This window comes from Sphaeramia orbicularis, chromosome 19 (assembly GCF_902148855.1).
Source record: "Sphaeramia orbicularis chromosome 19, fSphaOr1.1, whole genome shotgun sequence".
Lineage (NCBI taxonomy): Eukaryota > Metazoa > Chordata > Actinopteri > Kurtiformes > Apogonidae > Sphaeramia > Sphaeramia orbicularis.
The window spans coordinates 31,838,149-31,860,194 of record NC_043975.1 but is presented as its reverse complement, the minus strand read 5'-3'; the positions used below and the strand labels follow the sequence as shown (position 1 = coordinate 31,860,194).

The 22,046-nt window shown below is 39.2% G+C and overlaps 1 protein-coding gene across 1 annotated transcript; it reads left to right on the top strand.

Moving 5' to 3' along the window:
- Nucleotides 1-889: 889 nt before the first annotated feature.
- Nucleotides 890-16,988, top strand: LOC115410660 (G protein-activated inward rectifier potassium channel 1-like). The gene is made up of 3 exons (XM_030122398.1): nt 890-1,558; nt 14,576-14,792; nt 15,177-16,988. Exons 1-3 carry the CDS (start codon nt 890-892, stop codon nt 15,845-15,847), a joined length of 1,557 nt encoding a protein of 518 aa, XP_029978258.1. The 3' UTR covers nt 15,848-16,988.
- The last annotated feature ends 5,058 nt before the right edge of the window (nt 16,989-22,046 follow it).

Below are 22,046 nucleotides of genomic sequence, written 5' to 3'. Positions count from 1 at the left end.
ACAAGCATTTGTACCCTTTTAAGTACAAGCTGGTACCTCTATTTTTGAGAGTGCAGGTTTTAGTAAAACCCTTTTGTCTGACCCAGTCATTTGGAATGGGGTTTTCTATGGGGTACAGAGTGCAGTAATAGCAGTATCCTAATTCCACTTCACTAACACTAGGGGGAAGCAAACAGCCACCATTGGACACAAGCATTTATTGAACAATTAAACAGTGTTTTGCCCAAATATAAATGCTTGGCATCAGGAAACATATGTAAAGGTGGTTTATAAAAAATGCAATCAAAAACGAAAAGATCACACAGGGTAGATTTACATCGTATATTGTGTTTCGCTCTGACGTTTTTTTTTTTCCTTATTAGGCTTAAACCAAAAACATTTTCCTTCTGTAAACCCACACCAGCCTCCCACCCCCAGTGAAGCAGAGATTTGCCACTGCAGCTCTCCTACTATCTTTGATTTGGAGTCACTCCGACCTGAACGCGTCCCCGGGGCGGCAGTGCGCACTGTGCTCCACTTGTTCCCAGGTTTATTGAATGGGTTTTACACCTCGGCGGATCTGCAAGGGCAAACACATTCACTGCAGCTATTTAAAGAGGTTTGTTTTAAAAAGACGGATGTGTATTTTCCAGTTTCTTTTCACCATGTTTAGACCTGAGGAAAAAGTTGGCAGGAGACTCCTTTGCGTAATTGACCGACCCTAAATCATGCATTGCGCAGAATCTCTGCTCACTTACGATTAATTTACAGGACAGAGGCGCATCTTCATCTCACAACATGCGAGTTGCGCCTTGAACGGGTATGGTTTTGGACACTGGTGCCAAAGTTGCGTAAAGAGGCTGATTCTGCACAAGTACTGATTCCTTATCACAACCACGGGATTTCTATCATGTCTGCCATACGGAGGAAATTTGGCGAGGACTACCAGGTGGTAAACACTAATCGGGGCATGACTTTTTCAGCACCGGTGAAAAGAAAGAGGCAGCGGTTTGTGGAGAAGAACGGCCGCTGCAACGTCCAACACGGTAACCTTGGGGGGGAGACCAGCAGGTACATCTCGGATCTTTTCACCACACTGGTGGATCTCAAGTGGCGCTGGAACCTTCTCATCTTCATCCTCACTTACACAGTTGCGTGGCTGGTCATGGCATCAATGTGGTGGGTGATCGCCTACATCCGTGGCGACCTGAGCCACGGCGGCCACGACTCGTCCTACACCCCGTGCGTCGCCAACGTTTACAACTTTCCCTCCGCTTTCCTGTTTTTCATAGAGACAGAGGCGACGATCGGCTACGGCTACCGCTACATCACGGAGAAGTGTCCGGAGGGCATCATCCTCTTCCTCTTTCAGTCGCTGCTGGGGTCCATTGTGGACGCCTTTCTCATCGGCTGCATGTTCATCAAGATGTCGCAGCCGAAGAAGCGCGCAGAGACGCTGATGTTCAGTCAGGACGCGGTCATTTCGCAACGGGACGGGAAGTTGTGTCTCATGTTTCGAGTGGGGAATCTGCGGAACAGCCATATGGTGTCCGCACAGATCAGGTGTAAACTCATCAAGGTAAGGCTACAGGTCATACAGTCATACAGTACCCACGCACTGTATCCCCAAATCCACAGGCGCACTTTGGCGCAGTGAACATAGCCCACTTTCTTTCCCAATGTCAAGTCTTAAATGTCATTATCAGAACTGGGGACTAATAGACAGTCACTTAATTCGGTCTGAAATTGCTCATTATTTTTTATGAGTGCTTTCCAAGTCATGCATTGAATTTCCATTCATCTCCAGAATTGATTGCATTCCCCGTGGGCCACTGGGATTTGTAGACAGGCTATGGTTTTTCCACGAGGCTCCACTGTAAGATGCGTTATAGCCTAATGTGTGATCATTTACATTGAGCCCCTGCAGCAAATATTTCAATAGGCTGTTGGATTTCACCCCAACGCGGTCTTAACAGTGTTTGTGATTTTTTTTTTTTTTGCGCTGCTGTGTGTATTGCCTCGCAGAGTAAGGGTCATCACACACAGTCCCCCCTCAGTCAGCAGAATGGCTGACAGTGGGTTGTATATCGAAGTTCAGCCTCTGCGTCAACTGTCCGCACATGAGATGAATGGATCCCCAGGGGACAACAGTAGGGAAAACACACATATTGACAAAACCATCAATTGAACCAATTCATACAGTTATTGACCACAATAAGGCCCAGATTATATTAGCCTAATTCCTGATGTCAGTGTGATCCTTATAGACTGAAGAGCATCCACAGCTCACACTGACTATGCCTTCCTTTGTAAGGGGTGTGTGTTGGTTATAGATACAGTCTTGAAGACAGAAGTAGATCTGGGGCAGCTGCTAGATGTAATAAAAGACAAGAGCAAATCTTGTTGTATCTGCAGTTTCACTCCTGTTTGTTCGTGGATCCTCAAGGCTGTTCTTCATTTGCTGCAGAATTAATGCCCAATATCTGGACAGGAGTGTATCCCAGAAATACTATATTTAAGTATATTTTTGTCATGTGCTTAGAGTATGTTTTCAAGCACTGAACAAATGACACAAGCATGTTTTACACATCAGAGATAATTTAATCAGAAATTTATTAAACAATACAATAATGTACCATATTCCAATAACACTATGCACTATCTCCTATACATGAAGCTTACTTTACTCCAGTCCAAACATTAGCAGATATCCAAAGGCCAGCGGTGCTTTGTTATGACAGGGAGAATTGGTCCAGTTTTCATCATCACTGTGGAATGGCGTGATGATCTCAAGTGACAGTTTACTATCTGAACCTGGAGGGAGAGCTGACGGATGGCTTCCACTACGTTAGTATGACCACAGGATTTGAACATGTCACCTAATGTTTTCTGTTGGTTTCTTCACGTCAGCTACGCTACTTTACAACGGTTTAACATTTTACAACTTATGAACTGAGTAACTTTTTATCTTTAGTGCTTCAGCCCCCTGTTGGATGATTTTTAATGCACTTTATCATTATTGCTTTATTGTTAATGGCCTAGAAAGACATTCTTTTTTATTGTTATTCCAGACCAATAGTTTTCCGGACACTTAAATACTCTATAATATCCACTGTTTTCATTCTGTCCTTTCAGACACGATATAAAAGGATATTCACCCATGGGGGATACTGTCATGTTTGACCTAGGTCAGATAAACATGCCACCACTACAGATATTGGCTCCTGGAATCTCCTCTCTCATCTCTCGGGGAATCTCCTTTTTTATATCAGTCACTGATTCCATATTAAAGGGGCTTGTTGAAAGAGTTTAAATTACAGTATGTATTTAACCCATTAAGACCCAGTGCTACTTTTGTGGCACTTTCCAAATTAATTTTCCTATATACTTAACCTTTCTTAGTGATTTACTGCTATTTATTATATTATCTTCTGTATTTTGTATTTTTTCAGTGAAAATCTGGTATTTTCCTGTACTTAATTTACAGATCATGTAGATGTTCATAAAAGCTCTGATTAAAGTTGTAGTTTATTATATCAAGAGCAGAGAAAACTGAAGAAAAAGTGATTTTTCAGCAAAGATATCAATAACTGAATGAGTTTTACTAGTGAATCAGTGTTGTAGAAGATGATGGTGTTTCCATGTTCACTACGGCGTGAACGTCCAAATGGGTCATATTTGATGACAGTGGAAGGACGACAAGCTGCATTTCACACCAATTCTTTAAACATATTAATAGGTTTAGTGGTTCAGAAGTTATTAAACATTTTAGATCAGTAGATGGTTTTGGTTGCTAGTGGCTGTTTGGGTCTTTATGGATTAATATATTACTAATACTGTGACAAATGACTTATCCCCAAAAGATTCAATTCAGAATTTGAATCTCCAGCATACAGGTTACATATATACTAACACTAAGCAAAATAGTATTAGTTTGTAATTTCAGCAATGTAATTTTTACTCCATTGAGTTATGCCTCATAGAAACAACTGTCATTTCAGTGTGTTTACATTATGTTAAATTACTCAAGCCTGCCTTTACCTGTAAGCCATCCCTTGCTTCAATGTTGCTCATATAGTTGGAGTAAAATATTTTTTATCTGTTGTCATGATATGTTTGTTTCAATGTGACCTTTTTTTTCATAGATAAAGTATAACTGAGACTGAGTATGTAATCACTGCACCCGGTCAAAAGTGATTACTGATGTGTGTAAATAGGAATAAAAAGAGGAATGGGAATGAAAACAAAATTATTCCAACTTTATGGGCAACAGCATGTAAAATAAAGCACAAAAGAATCCAATGTTGTTCCCAGTGCTCTCATCCATCTGTTTATCAGCCAGAGTTCTTGGCTTTAGCTCAAAAATCAGTTGTTTAAATGTAGATGATCATCCAGATCTGGGATTTCTGCCAGTAAATAATGACCTTTTAAATGTTCATTAAATGAACTTTTCAAGCCTTGACTATTCATTTCAGAGTCCATTGAGGGTTCTCCTAATTAGCTGCAAAAAATTTCCGCAGTCAGGTGCCATCAATCATACCCAAAGGACAGACATGAGCATTTCTAACACAATCATAAGTTAATTGTGACTTTAGTATTGGATTTATATGATCCTTTACATAACAGTAATGTTGTAATATTTATTTCTGGGATATAGTCTAGTTTCTCTTTAATTCCTAGGTAGAATAGGAAGCGTACAGTATGCAGGACACCGCTGTAAGACTGCTGCTGAATAGATGCAGTGTCGGTTAATGTACATGAAAGAGAGTGTTCCCTTAAAGGCCATAAAGGTATGAAAGCTGTGCTGTTGCAGTGTCAGACTGCACAGTGGTGTGTTGTACTGTAGATTGACTCTACATTACCCTATAGTACTGTGCCACGGCTTGTGCTAAGGTAACACACAGCTCAAGGTCACTGTCAGATGGGTCGGCCACAAAAGTGACTGGAGAAATGAGGCATGCTGCAGTAAATCCTAATGATGGAGCTGTGTAAAAGCCCTGTGACATGGTAACTGCAATCACTTGTCAGGGATAATCATGGGTAGTAAATTCTTATGGGACCTGGATACTTTAGATTTTGTCAAAAATTGAACGTGGTCAGTCTTCATTTGCAGTCGTGTTACACACATGCAGCAAAACTTGCATGTGTGTAAAACGAGTAAATCTGTTGTTGGCTGGTGTCAAACATAGATAATGTTAATGCAACCCATCAAGAAGTGGATGAAACAATGAAAATGAGCAGGACATTTTGATAAATCAGATTAGATAAGAATATTTTAATTTTGGTGAAACTGGCTTTACTTACTCATTGTTTGGCGCAAAGACCATGTCCTTGCAAATTTATTAATAACTACTGTAGATTAGATTGGATTGAATTAGATTGAAGTGGATTGGGCTGGATTGGATTAGATTAGATTAGATTAGATAGAACTTTATTGATCCTTTGGACAGAGCCCTCAGGAAATTGATCTTTTTTTCCTTTCAAACTGTATTAAAACCCAATATATAGAAATAAATGTTAAACACAGTCCTTCCTTCTGTGTTAAATGGCACTTGCATGTTTCATAAAGGTGATAGTGACAATAATTATCATTGAATTGTTATTTCACCAAATACAACAGATTCCATATCTTTTTGAGTTTTCTCATTATACAATAACACACACACAATCATGTAGAGACTGTCATTACTATCAAAAGTCTTGTATCTTTACATTTAAATAATGGTAATAATAAACTTTAGTGTGTGTACAGTTCAAATTTGACAACTTAGCCTAAGTGACTAATTGAATTAACCAATATAAACTGATTTTAAGTCAGGGTATTCGTTTACATGCATAATCCTCATTAAAGATAACGTCCTTGAATTTACATTAATATTTCATCAGATTTCATTAATAAATCAGTAGCATGTAGTGGTGCAATGACCTCTACAGCATTAGCAGAGCATGATTTGTAAATAGAGAAGCATGTTTGCAACTAATTTTCCTTTCGTGCATGTAGGAAATATAATCATTGTAACAAAAGAGAAGTGTCCAGAAAAGACAGAAACGGTAAATAACATCAATTTGACAAACAGGGCTAAACAAAAAGACAGGAAGACAGAGGAAGAGAGTGACAGCTGGGTGGTGCTTGTCAGTGTCGACAGAAGCTCGTCTCAGTAGGATGGTCCACAGCACGAGATAAGTGATAAGGGCTAGTAGTAGCAGATAGACAGGCATGGATGCAGGCGTTAAGCTAGACAGGCAAACAGACATGTCAGCGTGACTCGCCACATCTGCCGTTGTCAAACTTTGAAGGACAAGCAAAGTGAGGAGGAGGAAGAGGAGAAGAAGAAGAAAGACAAAGGAGAAGCAGTTGCAGTAGCTTCAGTGGTGCTGTTGAGAAACTGGGAATGGCATTATTTTAGTCATAACCTAATTGGACAGAGCTGGAGCCTAGAGGGGACATCAAATATTGGACACAAGGCACTGAATTTAGAGAGCAGTGCAGCTTATTCCACCAAAAAAAGAACTTTATGCAGACATGAACATCCCCTTTAAAGGCATAATACGCAATATTTCTATATTCAGTTATATAAAACAGAGGAAGCATATGTTTCCTATATAAAACAGAGGAATCATATGTTATAAGCCAGGGGTGTCAAACATGCGGTAAAGGTTCCAATCCGGCCCAATGGATGAATTTGCAAAAAAAATTACACTGAGGATATTAACAATCATGGGTGTCAAATTTACATTTATAAACTATCCTTGGAATAAATGTGAATAAGCTGAATAAATATGAACAACCTGAAATGTTTTAAGAAAAAATAGTTCAACTTTTAACAAAATAATAGATTCACTGTGATCTGCAAGTTGTGTTAATGATAAGCTGAGACATATTATTGTAGAAATGGTTCTTATTTTAGTTACAAACTCTAAAATTTTAACAATATTATACCTGTTACAAAATGTTTGTGTAACATTGTGTGTAATTTGCATGTATAAATGATAAGTTGAGGCATAATATTGTTAAAATTGCACATGGTTGTTCAGGTCATTCATATTTGCATAATGCAATTTGACTTTTTTCACACTAAAAGTGGAAAAATTTAGATTATTAGGTAAAGGTTATTATGCCTATTATTGCACTGGTCCGGCCCACTTGAGATCACATTGGGCTGTATGTGGCCCCTGAACTAAAATGAGTTTGACACCCCTGTTATAGGCTATATATTGTTGGCTTTTCTACTTACATTATTCATTCTTTCATTCATCTTCTGAAGCCACTTTATCCTCACTAGGGTCGTGGGGGGTGATGGATTCTATCCCACCTATGTATGGGCAAAGGTGGGGAACACCCTGGACAAGGGCAAACACATAGAGACGAACAACCAATCACTCTCACATTCACACCTATGGCCAATTTCAGGTTGACCAATTAACTTATCAGTGCATGTCTTTGGATGGTGGGGGGAAGCCGGAGTACCAGGAGAGAACCCATGCAAAGATGGGGAGAACATGCAAACTTGCACATGCAAACACAGAAAGGTCCCTGGTTGGAATCAAACCCAGGACCTTCTTGCTGTGAGGCGACACTGCTATCCACTGCACCACTGTGTCTACTTACATATTAAATATTTTCATTAATGTTCACAGAGAAGTCTGTAATTTATTCAGTGTAATATCCCTTTGTATGCTGTAAGTGGTGTCAAATATTTATTCATTTTTACTAATGCTACTAATACCAGTTCATAAGAAAGAAATTACATACAATGGACATGTCACTAAACATAATGTGAACAAAACTTATTACATTTTCTTGTCAATTTACCTGATTTTTTGGCTCATTTACATCAAGTATATTTTCTTCAGCACTGATGCTTAAAGCAACAACTTCCACTGACACTCACATCTTTTGTTAGTGTTTAGACTGAGAAACCCCTAGTGTTGTTGCTGATTGTGTACCATGGGGCCTCATTTTGGAAAAAAAAAATTGCATTACAGTCAAACTCAGGTCAACAGGTCAATTTTGGTCCTATTTGAATTATTAGAAAGTTGAAATATGTTTTAAAACTGTTGAAGTTCGGTGACATTTATATTGTGCTACAAGAGATGCAGTCCATTGAGCTGTTTCTTTACTGCTTTTCCACAAACTGTGACTTTCTTGACTTGTAAAATTATATTTTAGATAGACAAGCATCACGTGTGTACATGATGATGTACATGGAAATATTATTTGTCTTTCATCACTGACTCCCATTAATATTTTGTTCTAAGTTAGATCCTATGAGGCACAGCAGTGGGGACAGGACTTCCCCTCTCAACAGGGTCTCAACAGACATGGAAGACTTTCAGCTGGCACAATTAAAGGTTCAATATCATTAGCCTCATAGCATAATTGCTTAAGTCATATTTTTGGCCTAATTGTGATATCTGAATAAAATGAAGCAGCTGTGTTTGGAGAGTAAAGTTATGCAGATACCACAATTTGGCCAAAAATATGACTTAGGCAATTATGCTATGAAACTATCAGTATGTAACATTTGTGTGTGCTTATCTGAAGCTTATGCTGGACTTTGTGGTGGAGCTTGTTGTTTGTTAATATTAGTAACAACTATCTTGGTTCCTCCTGATAATGGTCTGTACAGTGATTTTATACTGTTATGGTTGCTACTGAATTCTCTGGTGCTTATCTAGCATTAACTTAGGGTGTTTTCACACCTGAATTTCATTCCTATTCAGGGGGTAATGTATTATAATGTGTTACAGTGTTGCGCATCACCTTGTTTCGGTTCGTGTTCACACTGCTCCATGCCCCTAACACCAGCCCATGTATACAGGTGGAAGCCATGTTCCGTCATGCGCTCACTGAAAATCTTGAATACTCTGGAGTTTTTATGCGTGTTTTCGAGTATTTCCAATTTATACTTGTCTTCCCAAATGCCAATGAAGCATTCTATCTCTTCCTCTGTCCAAATTGCTCCTCGACTCATTTCCTCCACTCGCTTATCCAGCAGCTGACAAAAGGTGTGAAGCTCATTAAGCTCATCAGCCTGTTTGTTTACGTCTGGCAGCGGCACTTTTTCGACAGAGCTGCTCTGCTTTATGGTAATGTTTGTAACATCGCAGCGTATCATACTCAGAGTGGTAGAGAAAACTGGAGTTGTCTATTTCTATCACTGTGGTCATGTTCACACTGTAAATGAACCACTCTGCGGAGCGATTACAATCGAGCTGAGACCACCTCTTCCAAGTGGTCTCAGCTCAGTTGTTTTGATCCTGAACGGAGCACGATTACTGCTTTAACATATGCCCAATTGAACTGAGCCAAAATCTTGTTCTGGAACAAGCTCCAATCAATCCAGTTGTGAAAACACCCTTATGTTCCTTTTCCACCACCAGTATTAGCTTGACTTGCCTTGACTCAGCTCAGCTCAGTTTCAGCACACAGCCTTTCCACTGCATCTATAGTTCTCGCTCAGTTTGTTGTAGTGACACAGGGTAAACTATTGTGATGTCATCTTCAACTGCAGCTGCGAATGAGGCAAAAATGGAGGAGGCTTACAGTTAACCCTTTTAAGACTGCCATTATAACAGGCCACCTAGGTGTTTTCATATTTTCTTTGCAATAAAAGTGTCAGAAAATGTGTTTTTTGCCAATTCTTTTGCACCTTTGTTTTCAAGAAGAACTTAACTTTCAATATCTGAGCATTATACATGAAAGAACTGTAAACATCCATAACAAAACTTTTTGAGATTGCAGAAATAAACTTTCAACTATTTTACGTCTGTTCAAACATGCTTTTGGTCTTGAACATTCAGTATCCATATTATGGCTTCATATTTGTTGCTATTTCTTGGCGTTTTTTAGCCTGTGTGGAAGTCTCTGAAACAGTTCCTTTCTACTTGTAATAGAGTCTCACATTGCTGCCGTAAAGTGTTATATAAGCCACTTTTACGTAGAGATCCTGGGAGAAAGACGAGATGGTGATCCCACCTTTTTTCCACCATTGACTGATTTACACAGCATTTACATGACATAACAGAGGTGAGCCAGGCTGAACTTTTACACAACGGACCTGCGTTCCGGAATCAAAGGGGTGGTAATGCAGCACTCATTTTTAAATTCCCCTGGAGAGACAACGGGCACATATGGAGGCACTGGCATGGATTCTGCGGCCTGCTGCTGCCACCTTCATGCCCAGTGCTGGCTTTGTGCCCCAGGTGAAAATGGCACATAGCCGCAGAATCATGCCAGTGCCTCCATATGCGCCCACTGTCTCTCCCATGCAGGGGGTTCCCGTCATCAAAATGTCCCACCTGGTTGTGGAACAAGAGGTCTTCCTTTTACATAGCATTCTGGAATCATGATTCCACCTTTATCACAGTTCTGTTATTACCTCCAGGGGCGTTAAAAAGCTGCAATTAAGGTGGGACCAAATGATCCCACCATTTTGTTCACGCAGATGTTGTTACGGAATAAAGGCAAAGTATCCCCACAAAGGAAGTGCTGTGTAAAAGGGGCTATAGTGTCAGAAAGCTCAGGATCTCAGCTTTGAATTTTGTGGAAAGTGTAAACAGTTCAGGAGTTACAGTAATTTGAATGCTGTAAAGTGCAAAATGCAGCGCCGGAGAGATTGCTGTTGTTAAAGGGTTAAAACTGTTATAATCTGTTAAACGAAATACATTAAGATTTTCTCAGGCAACAATAAAGTTGTCTACACTTAAAATCTATAGTCAATTTATGAAGCTTACTGAAGATTTTCTGCTAGCTTGTCTCAGTATCCCATGTGTCACTATGATGACACATTGTGAATTAATGCAACAACTCAATTAATGTGAGATCTGCATAATTATATGTCATGTCTATAGTATCATCTTGTGCTCGCGGCACTAGAAATAGAATCTGATAGATCTGATCCGCCTGCTTTCATGCATTGGAAGTTGAGCTGATAACGTCATTGGAAAAGCGGCTTTAGAAACAACACACACACTTCCAGCACAGACTCCTGCACAAACTTCATATAAGCATAAACAGAAACTGCACATATTGAACCTTTAAATTCTTGTTTGTGTGAATTTGATGCCCAAAAGTAATTTATTGACTTGGATATCCAGTTGACACATTAGCTTTTACTGTCAAACTTTGTGTTTCTTTGCATTTCTCACATGAACACCCACGCAAACACACTATCACTGAAGAGGAAGTGAGTCACAGGGGAGAGGGCCTGCTTTCACTCAACCTGAATCTCAGGTGGCTTGGTAAATTAAGTACTCCTTCTCTATCAGGTCCTCTTCCAAAGGCCATTAATTTCCCCCCTTGTGGCACTGACTGTTTAGCAGCAGTAAGATATCACACAAAGCCTTCACCTTGTTAAAACCATTCAGTATCAAGCAGGTTCTTCCTTCCTTTGGAGAGGTATATTTTTATTGCAAACATTCATACCAGGCAGTGGATGCTATGAATAGTATCTGAAAAATACCAGCTACACTTTGATGACTGGAGTGGCGTAAATATGACTTCACAGGAAATGGGTTTCCAAGCGTTGTTGACAAATGGGACACATGCCTGCAGCGTCTCCGCAAGAGTTTACATTTTACAAGTCTAATATTTAAATATATAAATAAGACAGGCTTTTGAAAAGAATTGCATGCGCTTGTCCCACTTACAGGAGGAGGAATAAGCCTTGACAGAAGTGGAGATAACAGATATGTGCAAGAATCAATTGCCATATATATATGTAAATGTCATCACAGGCAGTTTTATCATATGTATAAAAAATAATATATGCAGTTCAAGTGATTTACAAAAGTGTTAAAGCACTCCATCTTTTCAGCAATCGTCTGTTATGCAGAAATTCCAGCTTCTCTTCATATGGGAGCTCTACCCTGATTCAACTTTGGCAGACATGCATCATACGCTCCCTGTCTGCATATTCTTGGAGAACCCATCACTGATACAGCATGATGAGTGACACGTTACCTCACCAAGGCAAGCCAGGGATCTGTGGGCACAGACGTCTTCCTGTGAAATGTCACACCCTTCTGTCCTCAACATCACTGTGAATACAAATGACAGTCTGTTTGCCATCTGTGGGCTGAGTGGCTTCTCATTCAAACGACTAGGGAACAACTCTGCATACATGAGAACAGGAGGCGACAGAAAACTATTTAAATTGAGACATAGAATATTGGGTCATTCAGCTAATGCATTTTATCTATAGGAACAGGGGATGTAATTTACATTTTGCATTTCTGCTTTTTTTTTCATTGTATTGATAGAGAGTACATATAGTAGGCTTTTTACCTTCGGCTTTTGGATCTTAAAATCAATTCCCTTTCTTTTAAGCATGTAGACGCCACTGGAATATACACATATTTTTTCCTGAAACACCTTTTACTTTCTTCACTCTTGCATGTCATAGTTAAAAGGCATGAAATTGAATGAAAATAATTTTATAAATCTCTGGGTTTCACATTTTCCCTTCTACAATCAGCTTTCATCCTAATTGCATATTTCAATTTAACAGCTGGAGGAGTGTTAAATTTGATTTGGTGTGCTCAGCTCAAAAAGCACAATTCTCAAGAACAAGTGTATTCTCCACAATCTAATGATACTTGTCTCAGAGTGCAAAATGCCTGTAATGTTCCGCCAACGAGGAGATATGATAAATGATTGTCACCAGTGCTTATGTTGCCTGACAAAGATGTGGGAGAAATGTGTTTTTCACACCCTTTTTTCTCACCTTTAACCAGGAATATCTGCCAGTCAGTACACAGAGAACACAGCATCAAAGCCACGTTCTTTGTTGTGTTTCTGCTTCTCCCGGGTATATTGTTCCACTATCTATATATGCCAAATATATGTCAAAAGTTTCTTTTAGTGTTTTTATATCACAGTCTCCTCTTTTCTTTGCCAAAAACTGTCAAGGTTTCTTGTTGACTCATCTCTCTCTCAGAGACAAATAAATATTCCCTTCCAAAAAAAAAAAAAAAAAAGCCATCCTAGAATTTTGATTCAGTCCCTTTCTCCTTTACTTTATAAAGGCAACAGCTTTGTCTGCGGTAGCTACACTAGATGTTTTCATGTTGCAAATACATTAGTGTGTGGCCTGGCTGAGGATGAAGACATGCCCTTCTTTTTCATCCTTCCTTTTGTGAGGATGACACAGTCCTCATCACTTCCAGTTTTTTCTCCTTTTGAGCTCTGAAATCTAGTCTCTACCCACTTAAACTGCCACCCCAGTGTCCCATTTCATTTGAAAATATGTCAAATAATAGAAGAAAATTACCCCTTCTCAAAGCTATTTCATGGGACCTTTAGCATTCTCTGGTTACTGTGTCACCAGGGTTACAGCTGCAAAAAGCACCCATACAGTATGCATAATAGAAATAAGAGGAAAAATATGAAATCCATCCATCTGTAAGAACATAAAAATAGGACAAATGGCCTTGTAGCTCACCGGCATGTTCTACCAAGAATCAATGACTTGAATTTGCGAGGTTGTCAGGTTCTGCTGCTATGTTATAGTCCTGTGGTCTTGATGCAGGAGATCAATCTCCCAATAGAAGTGGGTGGTACTTTCACTGGAGGATAACTCAACTAATTAACTGTGACAAATCAACAGGACCCCAATCCTACTGGAAGAAGAAGACTGTTTGGAGGAGAAGATTGTTGAAATAATTCTAATGGATTGGATTACTATAGTGCTTTTCAAAGCACCCAAAGCACTTTACATTATTGATCCATTATTTAATCACTCTCAGGTGGTGGTAAGTTACATTAGTAGCCACAGCTGCCCTGGGGCAGGCTGATGGAGGTGTGGCTGCCAATCCATCCCAAACAGCCCCTTCAACCACCACCAAAGATTCATATGCATTCATACACCAGTGTGAATGACACTGGAGGCAAAGTGGGTGAAGTATCTTGCCCAAGGACACAACGGCACATGGCATGATCAGAGCTGGATTTGAACAGCCAGTCCTTTGGTTATGAAGGTCACTCAAGGTCCACGGTCAAGGACCCAAATGAAAGTCTGTATATGACTTCCTATCAGCACTCAATAGTAACTACACTGATGTCTCTGACCATTTCCATGTTATAAGCTATCAAAATATGGCCCATTATAAGTAAAGGCAAATTTTTAATATTGGAAAAATTCATTCAAAACTCAAAATTTCTCAAAACTGTCAGCAAACTTTGTAGACATTGTCCCAAAGAAGCTACATATAAAATTTGAAAAGAAAATATGACCAGTAGTTTTGTCTGAGAAGATGCCACACACATTGTGTTCACAGTAGCTCAGGGCCTTTCAGCCGGTGAGCTAAAAGCTGTCCCAGCTGGTGAATTTACATGCGCAGTAATTGTTATTGTCATGAAAACCCTTTAGGCATGTGGACAAAGACAAAGTTTTTCCATGAAACTAAGCATCTGCTTAAAACTCCATGTCTTGTTGGTGTTGGTATGTTCACCAGAAGCACCTTCTGTGTTTGCATTTTTCATCACATTCACGTTGAGCTTCTAATGTTGCATTTCATAGCCTTAAAGACCTAATATGTTTGAACCGTCGGTCCAAATGCAAATGTAATATGTTGGGATCATGTGTGTCTCCAGTCTCGGCAGACCCCAGAGGGTGAGTTCCTGCCCTTGGACCAGTGTGAGCTGGACGTGGGTTTTGGGACGGGGGCGGACCAGCTCTTCCTTGTGTCGCCTTTAACCATCTGCCATGAGATCAACACCAAGAGTCCGTTCTTCGATCTGTCGCAGCGCTCTCTCATGAACGAGCAGTTTGAGATTGTTGTCATCCTAGAGGGCATCGTGGAAACCACTGGTTAGCATTAAACATCATCTGGAATATATAGAAATCTATTTTTACTAATAACTTCCTTAATCGTTTGTTTAATCATCAAGAACATGGCATAGAGAATCTCTCAGTAATTTTAGATATTTAACAAGATGCTTCATTTCATGGTTTTTAATTATTTAGTAGCACATGCTCTGGTCTATCGCTGTTGTGTTTTATTCTCTTATTCCTGTCTCTCATTTCCCTGAAGCATTTCTCCACTTTTCAGTTCTGTCCTCTGGTTTCATCTGCCTTTTTATTTCATAGTCTATTTGCGACAGTTTTCTTCATAATGTTTTGATTTATTTAGCCATCTCTGTTTTTGTCACTTCAGATCTTCCTCTACATTAACGTGCCTTCTCTCCGTGGTAGGTATGACATGCCAGGCGAGGACGTCTTACACCGAGGATGAAGTCTTGTGGGGCCATCGTTTCCTTCCTGTCATGTCACTGGAAGAGGGCTTCTTCAGAGTTGACTACTCTCAGTTCCACAACACATTTGAGGTTCCCACACCTCCCTACAGCGTCAAAGAGCAGGAGGAGAAGACCTCGCTGACATCTCCGAACCCTCTGCCAGTTGCTCCCACTCCCACCTCCCCCCTGCTGGGTAACGGTGGCCGTGGAGGACGCAGGGAAAGGCTCCTGTCAGCCGACTTTGCAGACCACGTAGAAGACCAGAGCTCCAGCAGGCTGCCCTCCAAACTCCAGCGCATGAGCTCTACCAAGGAGGAGCACCTCTGGAGGGGGCTGAAGACGGGGGTGGCTTTACCCGGAGGGAAAGCGTCCAGCACAGGTGACCTGCCGCTCAGCATTCAGAGGCTGAGATCCAGTTCGATTCCGGCAGCCCGGCTAGGACAGACCGAGGAGCAGGTCCAGCTGTTGTCTATCGATGGAGATGCTGAGGAAGGCGAGCTGGAGAAAGACAGACTACCAGCAGCCATCAGCACCGTCACCGCTCCAACATCAGTCCAAATCCCTCTGGTGGGGGGACGGCCAGAGGACAATCTGCCCCCAAAACTGCGCAGAATGAACGCTGACCGTTGACTGCTGCTGTTCTCTTTAAGACTCAAACACTTGAATCAGGCTTGATGGGCATTGCATATAAGTAAAGACTACTGTGATCTAAGTTATTTTTTTCTGCAGATTTCTGTCAGGTATCTTACCTTTACTTACTGGCTCTTTATTAAGTTGTCCATTGCCACAAATAGAAGGACAACACCCAATAAGCCATCCATCCGCTCATACTGTGAGTCATTTTTGATAGATCACCATCTGTGCCCCCTACTGACTTCTCACATTTCTGCCCTTGCTTTTCTTCCTTTGACTTCTATACAAACAGTTGCATCAAAAACTACCATGTTTTGTAATTAATGAAGCACCAAAGTGTCAGTTACAAACAACACTGACCTGAACTGGGTAAAACGTCCTACTACACAAGTCAGTTAACACACAATATATTAGTTTATATTGTACTCACTTGTATTGTGTTTGTTCATTTAAAGGGTCATTTGAGTTGTTTGTTTACTACTGTACTATTTTAACAATTTTTACCTCTCAGTGCAGTGTTTGCATTGGTCTACTATTAGCCTGGCCAGCCATCCAGTTTTCTCAGTGTATTCAGTACTGATAAAACAGTCTGGAACTGGTCCATTCGCTGTGAATTATGCCTGATCTGTTTTATACCAGACCAATCACAAGTCTTCGGGGCAGGTGTTTTTCAGTGCATCATACGCACCAACTTCTTAGTCAGTTCCAAGTCTGCAAATGAAATTTTACAACTGTTGTTGGATGTTTGATTCAAAAATAAGGATTGAATTACAGATTACACCCTGTATTCTTAAGTTTCTCTGACAAAAGCGTCACGTCCATCTTATCTTTGATTGGTGTACTCTGCACCTGTCAGTCCCGCCTTCATATTTGGATTCAAGCTCTGTGATTCCAGACGGATTTCTTTTTGAGAAAGACGGATGGCTGGCCAGGCTAGTCTACTATACACACGGGTGGCCAAATGTAATTACAGTTTAGTTTTGGACTCCCAAGTTTCTTTCACCACCCGATTTATCAAAATGTAAAACTATTATTTTGGAATGCAGGGATGCTAACATCAGGAGACATGTGTATTCTCATATAAACATAAGATAAATCTTCATACTGCAACTGATAAATATTAAATTCTTTGAAATCAGATGTGTGCCTGGGAGTAGATTTATTTATTTTTTTAAATTCCAAATAGAAAATGCTGCATAATGTGTTCTGTAGGGCTCCAGGCATGTATTTGCCTGCATCCAACACTTTAGGAGTTATTTCAGACTGCGGAATGAATCACCGGCTTGTGTGTCACCTGCTGTGCTGCTGGAAACAACATTTATCAAATATTGAAACCTTAAATGTGAGTGCGAGTTCTAGTTTGAAATGAAATTCAGGAGACGAGAGCTCAAAGCAGGAGGATCTCCAGACAAAGTCCTCTGGTGGCATTTAACCTGCATCTGGCAGGTTAATGTACTTTACTCCTTCCTCTGTTCGCATGAAAATCAAAGCCCGTAACCTTCCTCTCCGGCTGGCAGCTTAAAATGATTATCTCTGTTGTCCTGAAGCCAACAGGAGTCATGATGTTTACCAGGCAGCTCAGTGGCACTTAATTGTGCCCATCAACATGAAAGTAACATAGAGAATAGTATTTTCCAGATGTCACAAATTTGAGGATGTCCACACCCGATTAGTCATACAGAAAAGAATAGTAGAAAATATTATTACACGATTATGTAACTTGTTGACAGTTAGAAAATGACTGCTGCCCAGCTTAAGATAAAATTAACTCAGATGGATTACAGAGGGAAGAATAAATCACAGGCCATTCTTCACACAGACATAATACTGTATAATGATGGATTCAACTGTAAAGGAAATCTGTTTTGCTTGTTTCTCTTGTCATTAAATTGTGCTTGGAGAATGGATTAGTCTAATTTTCACTTCAGAGATACATCCTTGGTAGTATGAAGGTCATTACATTTATGAAACAGATTGAAAATATTCTATGTGCTAACCTTGACTAATGCTACAAGTGGATCCAGCTACATATTCTCAGCTTCAACATTCAGGTCCTTAGAGATAAACCCAGGCAAATAGTAACACAATAGACAAAAAAAAACCAAAAAAAAAAAAACACCATTCCTCTGAAAATGTGTCTACATCTACTCACAATTTTACTCAATTTAAAAAGTATGAATTATGCATGTTAATTCTCAGTTAGGTTTTTAAATGTTGTATAATTATTAACCCATAAAGACACAGTGCTACTTTTGTGTCAGTTTCCAAATGAATTTTCTATTTAACCTTTCTTAAGTGATTTATCACCACTTGTAATATTATACTCTGTAATTTGCATTGTGTTTTGCATTGCAGTGTAAATCATGTATTTTCCCAAATACTGAACCCATAAAAGGCCCAGTGTGACTTTTGTGGCAGTTTGCAAATGAATTTTTTTCTGTATTTACCCTTTCTTAAGTGATTTATTGCTGTTTATTATAATATTATCCTGTTTATTTTGCATTTCTTCAGTAAAAACCAGGTATTTTTCTATATTTAATTCACTGATCATGTAGATGTTTACAAAATCTCAGAGTAAATTTAACATCCTAAGACCCACTGTCCACATTTGTGGACAAGAGTTTCACAACTTTATACAAAAAGAAAAAAAAAAAAGAAAAGAAAACTGTCCACCACAGAGGACATTCCATAAAAAAAAATTAAAAACTGCAACTGAAAATACTGTTGCATCATGATGTTTCCAATATAGGCACTTATTTAATAAAAAGCAAAAAAGCTTGTACTTTGCTGACATGTCCTGGGTCTTAGGAGGTTAAAGGTTGTTATATCAGAAATAGAGAAAACTGATGAAAAAATAAGATGAAGTGACTTTTTCAGTAAAATCTATCATTAACTGAATACAAACCCAGTGTCTCCATCCACTGACATTGATCCAACTCCATGGGTTTTACTGGTGAATCAATGTTGTAGAAGATGATGGTGTTTCCACATTTACTACAGAGCCTCTGGACATCCAAATGGGTCATATCTGACGACCTTGAAAAAAGAAACATTGCCTTTTACAACAATTATTTACATGTATTGATAGGATTAGTGGATCAGCAGGCATTAAACAGATTAGATCAGTCGATGGTTTTGGACGCTGGTGGATGTTTGGGTCTTTGTGGGTTTATTAGCTGATCATGTAGATGTCCATGAAAACTCAGAGTAAATTCAAAGGTTATTATATGAAAATGGAGAGAACTGAAGAAAAAGTGACATTTTCAGTAAAATCTCTCATTAACTGAACATAACCCCAGTGTCTCCATCCACTGTCATTGATCCAACTCCATGGGTTTTACTGGTGAATCAATGTTGTAGAAGATGATGGTGTTTCCACGTTCACTACGGAGCCTCTGAACGTCCAGATGGGTCATATCTGATGACCATGAAAAGATGACAAACTGTATTTTCACCAATTATTTACATGTATTGATAGGATTAGTGGATCAACAGTTATTAAATATTTTATTTTTGGTCACCAGTGGATGTTTGGGTCTTTATGGGTTAATGATTATTGCATTAAAGGACATCAACATATTGACACACAGCATGCATGTACTTTATTATATGTGTAATCTAAATCTCCAGTGTTACCTCTATCCATATCTACGGTCAGAATTGTTCCAAATAAGAAAGAATGCAGGTTGATAATCAAGTTTTTGATGGTGTCTGTGTTTCATAGTAGACAGTATGAATGCAACATATTTCCTGTTTTCTCTTCAGCTTCATTTGTAAATATACATCCATTTCAGATATTAAGGCCTGTTTTAGTTAATGTTTACTTTTGTCAGTACCCAAAGGTATTTAACCAAGGCTAGGGGTAGGGTAGATCCAAATAAGAGAATATATCATATGACGTTTTATGCAGTAAAGTATGCATGTGTTGAAATATCACTTAATAATTCTACCTATGATGATGATGATGATGATGATGATTATAATAATAATAATAATAATAATAATAATAATAATAATTATTATTATTATTATTATTAATTATTTATTTATTTATTTTGTTTTACTTTATTTTATTTTATTTTATTTTTTTTTGTATCATTGGGCATAAATTGCATCATTACCTAGCAGCATATTCTAACTCAAGTGGACTCAAATTGACCCTGATCAGATCATCTTAGACATGACCTGGACATGATTCTACTGCTCACGCTTGGAAAAGTATCTTCACTTTCTCATCACAGAATGAAACAATGTCAAGGCATTTCTATTTCTATCTATCTATCTTTTTTCTTTTTTTTTTTGGACAGAGTGGAGAGAGCTGCAGTAGGAAGTGTATTGTGAGTGTGTGTGTGTGTGTGTGTGTGTGTGTGTGTGTGTGTGTATTTGCTATATCGTGTTTGTGACAGTGTGCTTTTTTCCTCCTAATTTAGGCTCAACTGCAGCTTTAACCGAGGCTATTTAACTCTACCAACGTAGTCATATGATCGCTACTGTTTGTCTGGTTTCCTTGAAACTTGGTGGAAAGGCGGGACAGAATGAAGCTTGTAATGTGTTGTAAATGTGTAAAGAAAAAATATAAGCAAAGATGATCCCTCTAACCAAAGGGGGACTTCAGGTGTAAAACCCACATGTGTCTTGTTTGAGTGGATTCTATAGGAGAAGTGATTCAGTACCCTGAACAAACAATCTGTGAAGACATGCCATTTTATAACAACAACACTACATCTGTGATGATCTTTAACATATTATCCATAGACTGCCACATTATGATGCCACCTGACGGGATATAAAGCAAACAAATGATCATTTCATGAGACAAGTGACAGCTTGAGGTACTGTGACAGGTGGGGCCCATTTCTGATGGCTCTGCAGTCGATCACACATCTGTTTTTAGGTTTATATCATCAAAACAAACCAAAGCTAAACAAGTGGTGTCAGGCACAACAAACCCCGCCCCTCACACATATTGTAGTTTATTTTGGCATCAGTCCAGCTGATGTCATCATGTCTATGCATGTGCTGATGGCAGCATATCAGTTGTCTCTATATATGTGCCAAGTTTGAAGTAAATTGGAACAAAATTAATGTTTTTATAGACATTTGAAATTTCACCCTTTATAAGTAAATGGGAGAAGTAAAATGATTTTAAAAAATTTATAAAAATTTGAACTTTGACCTATTTTTCCCAAACTGTAATCAGATCTATTCTGGGTCACTGGCAATCTATAAACCCAATTTGGTATGAGTTCAACCAGTAGTTTTGCTGCTGCAGTGTTAACAGACAAACAGACAAACAAACAGACAAACAAACAGACAAACAAACAAACAAACAAACACACAAACAAACACACAAACAAAACAAAACAAAACAAAGCAAAGCAAAACAAAACAAAACAAAACAAAACCCCTTGCCTCCCCTCTGAGGGGCAGGGTAAAAATAGCCAGGCTCACCAAGGACTTTGCTCTACTGTCACTACAAAGAACTATGCCCTGCTGTATTATGAGACACGCTGATGTAAATGTCAGGAGAATATTAGGTGACTAATACCAATGGCTGTCAATGTTACATCATAATTTTATCCATAGTGAAGGAGCTGAGTTTGGTATCTACAGTCAGATCATGTGCAGTTCAACCAGAGGCAGCAACTGTCAGAAAGGAGTAGCATTTGTGGTTTAATAAGGCAAGAGGAAGGGTAGACCATTAGCTTCGGCTTTGAGTGCAATCCTGTGTAACAAACTGAATACATTTTACAAATTGAGCTCCTTGTCTACACATAAAGATATTCACGACGATGTCACATATAGTTGAAAGTTGCATTTCCATGGCACCACAGAGGCAGATGTGGGTGTAAAGCGTGACTCTGTAGGCCTGCATGTTTGTGTTTGTGCACAGGGAAACACAGTGTGATGCTCACAGGAGGAGTACAGCGATCAGATCGCACATCCACATTGACCAGATGCTCATCCATAGTCAATGAGCACAAAAACTGTCGCTGCTCTGAAGCACAGCACCATTAGCTCTGTGAGCCAGAAGATCTTGTGAATTGAGTGATCTGAAATGTGAGGACTGAAGTCAAAAAGAGTTGCAGTTTGACCCCTTAACACAGATACAGTACTGTACAGGTATACCAAAGTGTGGATCTTTGAGCTTTTATCATTGTGAATTAAGTTAATTTAGTTCCTGATAACAGATAAA

Bases quoted from the DNA above. Each gene is read 5' to 3' on its own strand.
- LOC115410660 (XM_030122398.1), top strand. From the start codon at position 890: ATGTCTGCCATACGGAGGAAATTTGGCGAGGACTACCAGGTGGTAAAC. The intron at 1,559-14,575 runs GTAAGGCTACAG...GTGTGTCTCCAG, and splicing joins TCAGGTGTAAACTCATCAAG to TCTCGGCAGACCCCAGAGGG. The intron at 14,793-15,176 runs GTTAGCATTAAA...TCTCCGTGGTAG, and splicing joins GGGCATCGTGGAAACCACTG to GTATGACATGCCAGGCGAGG.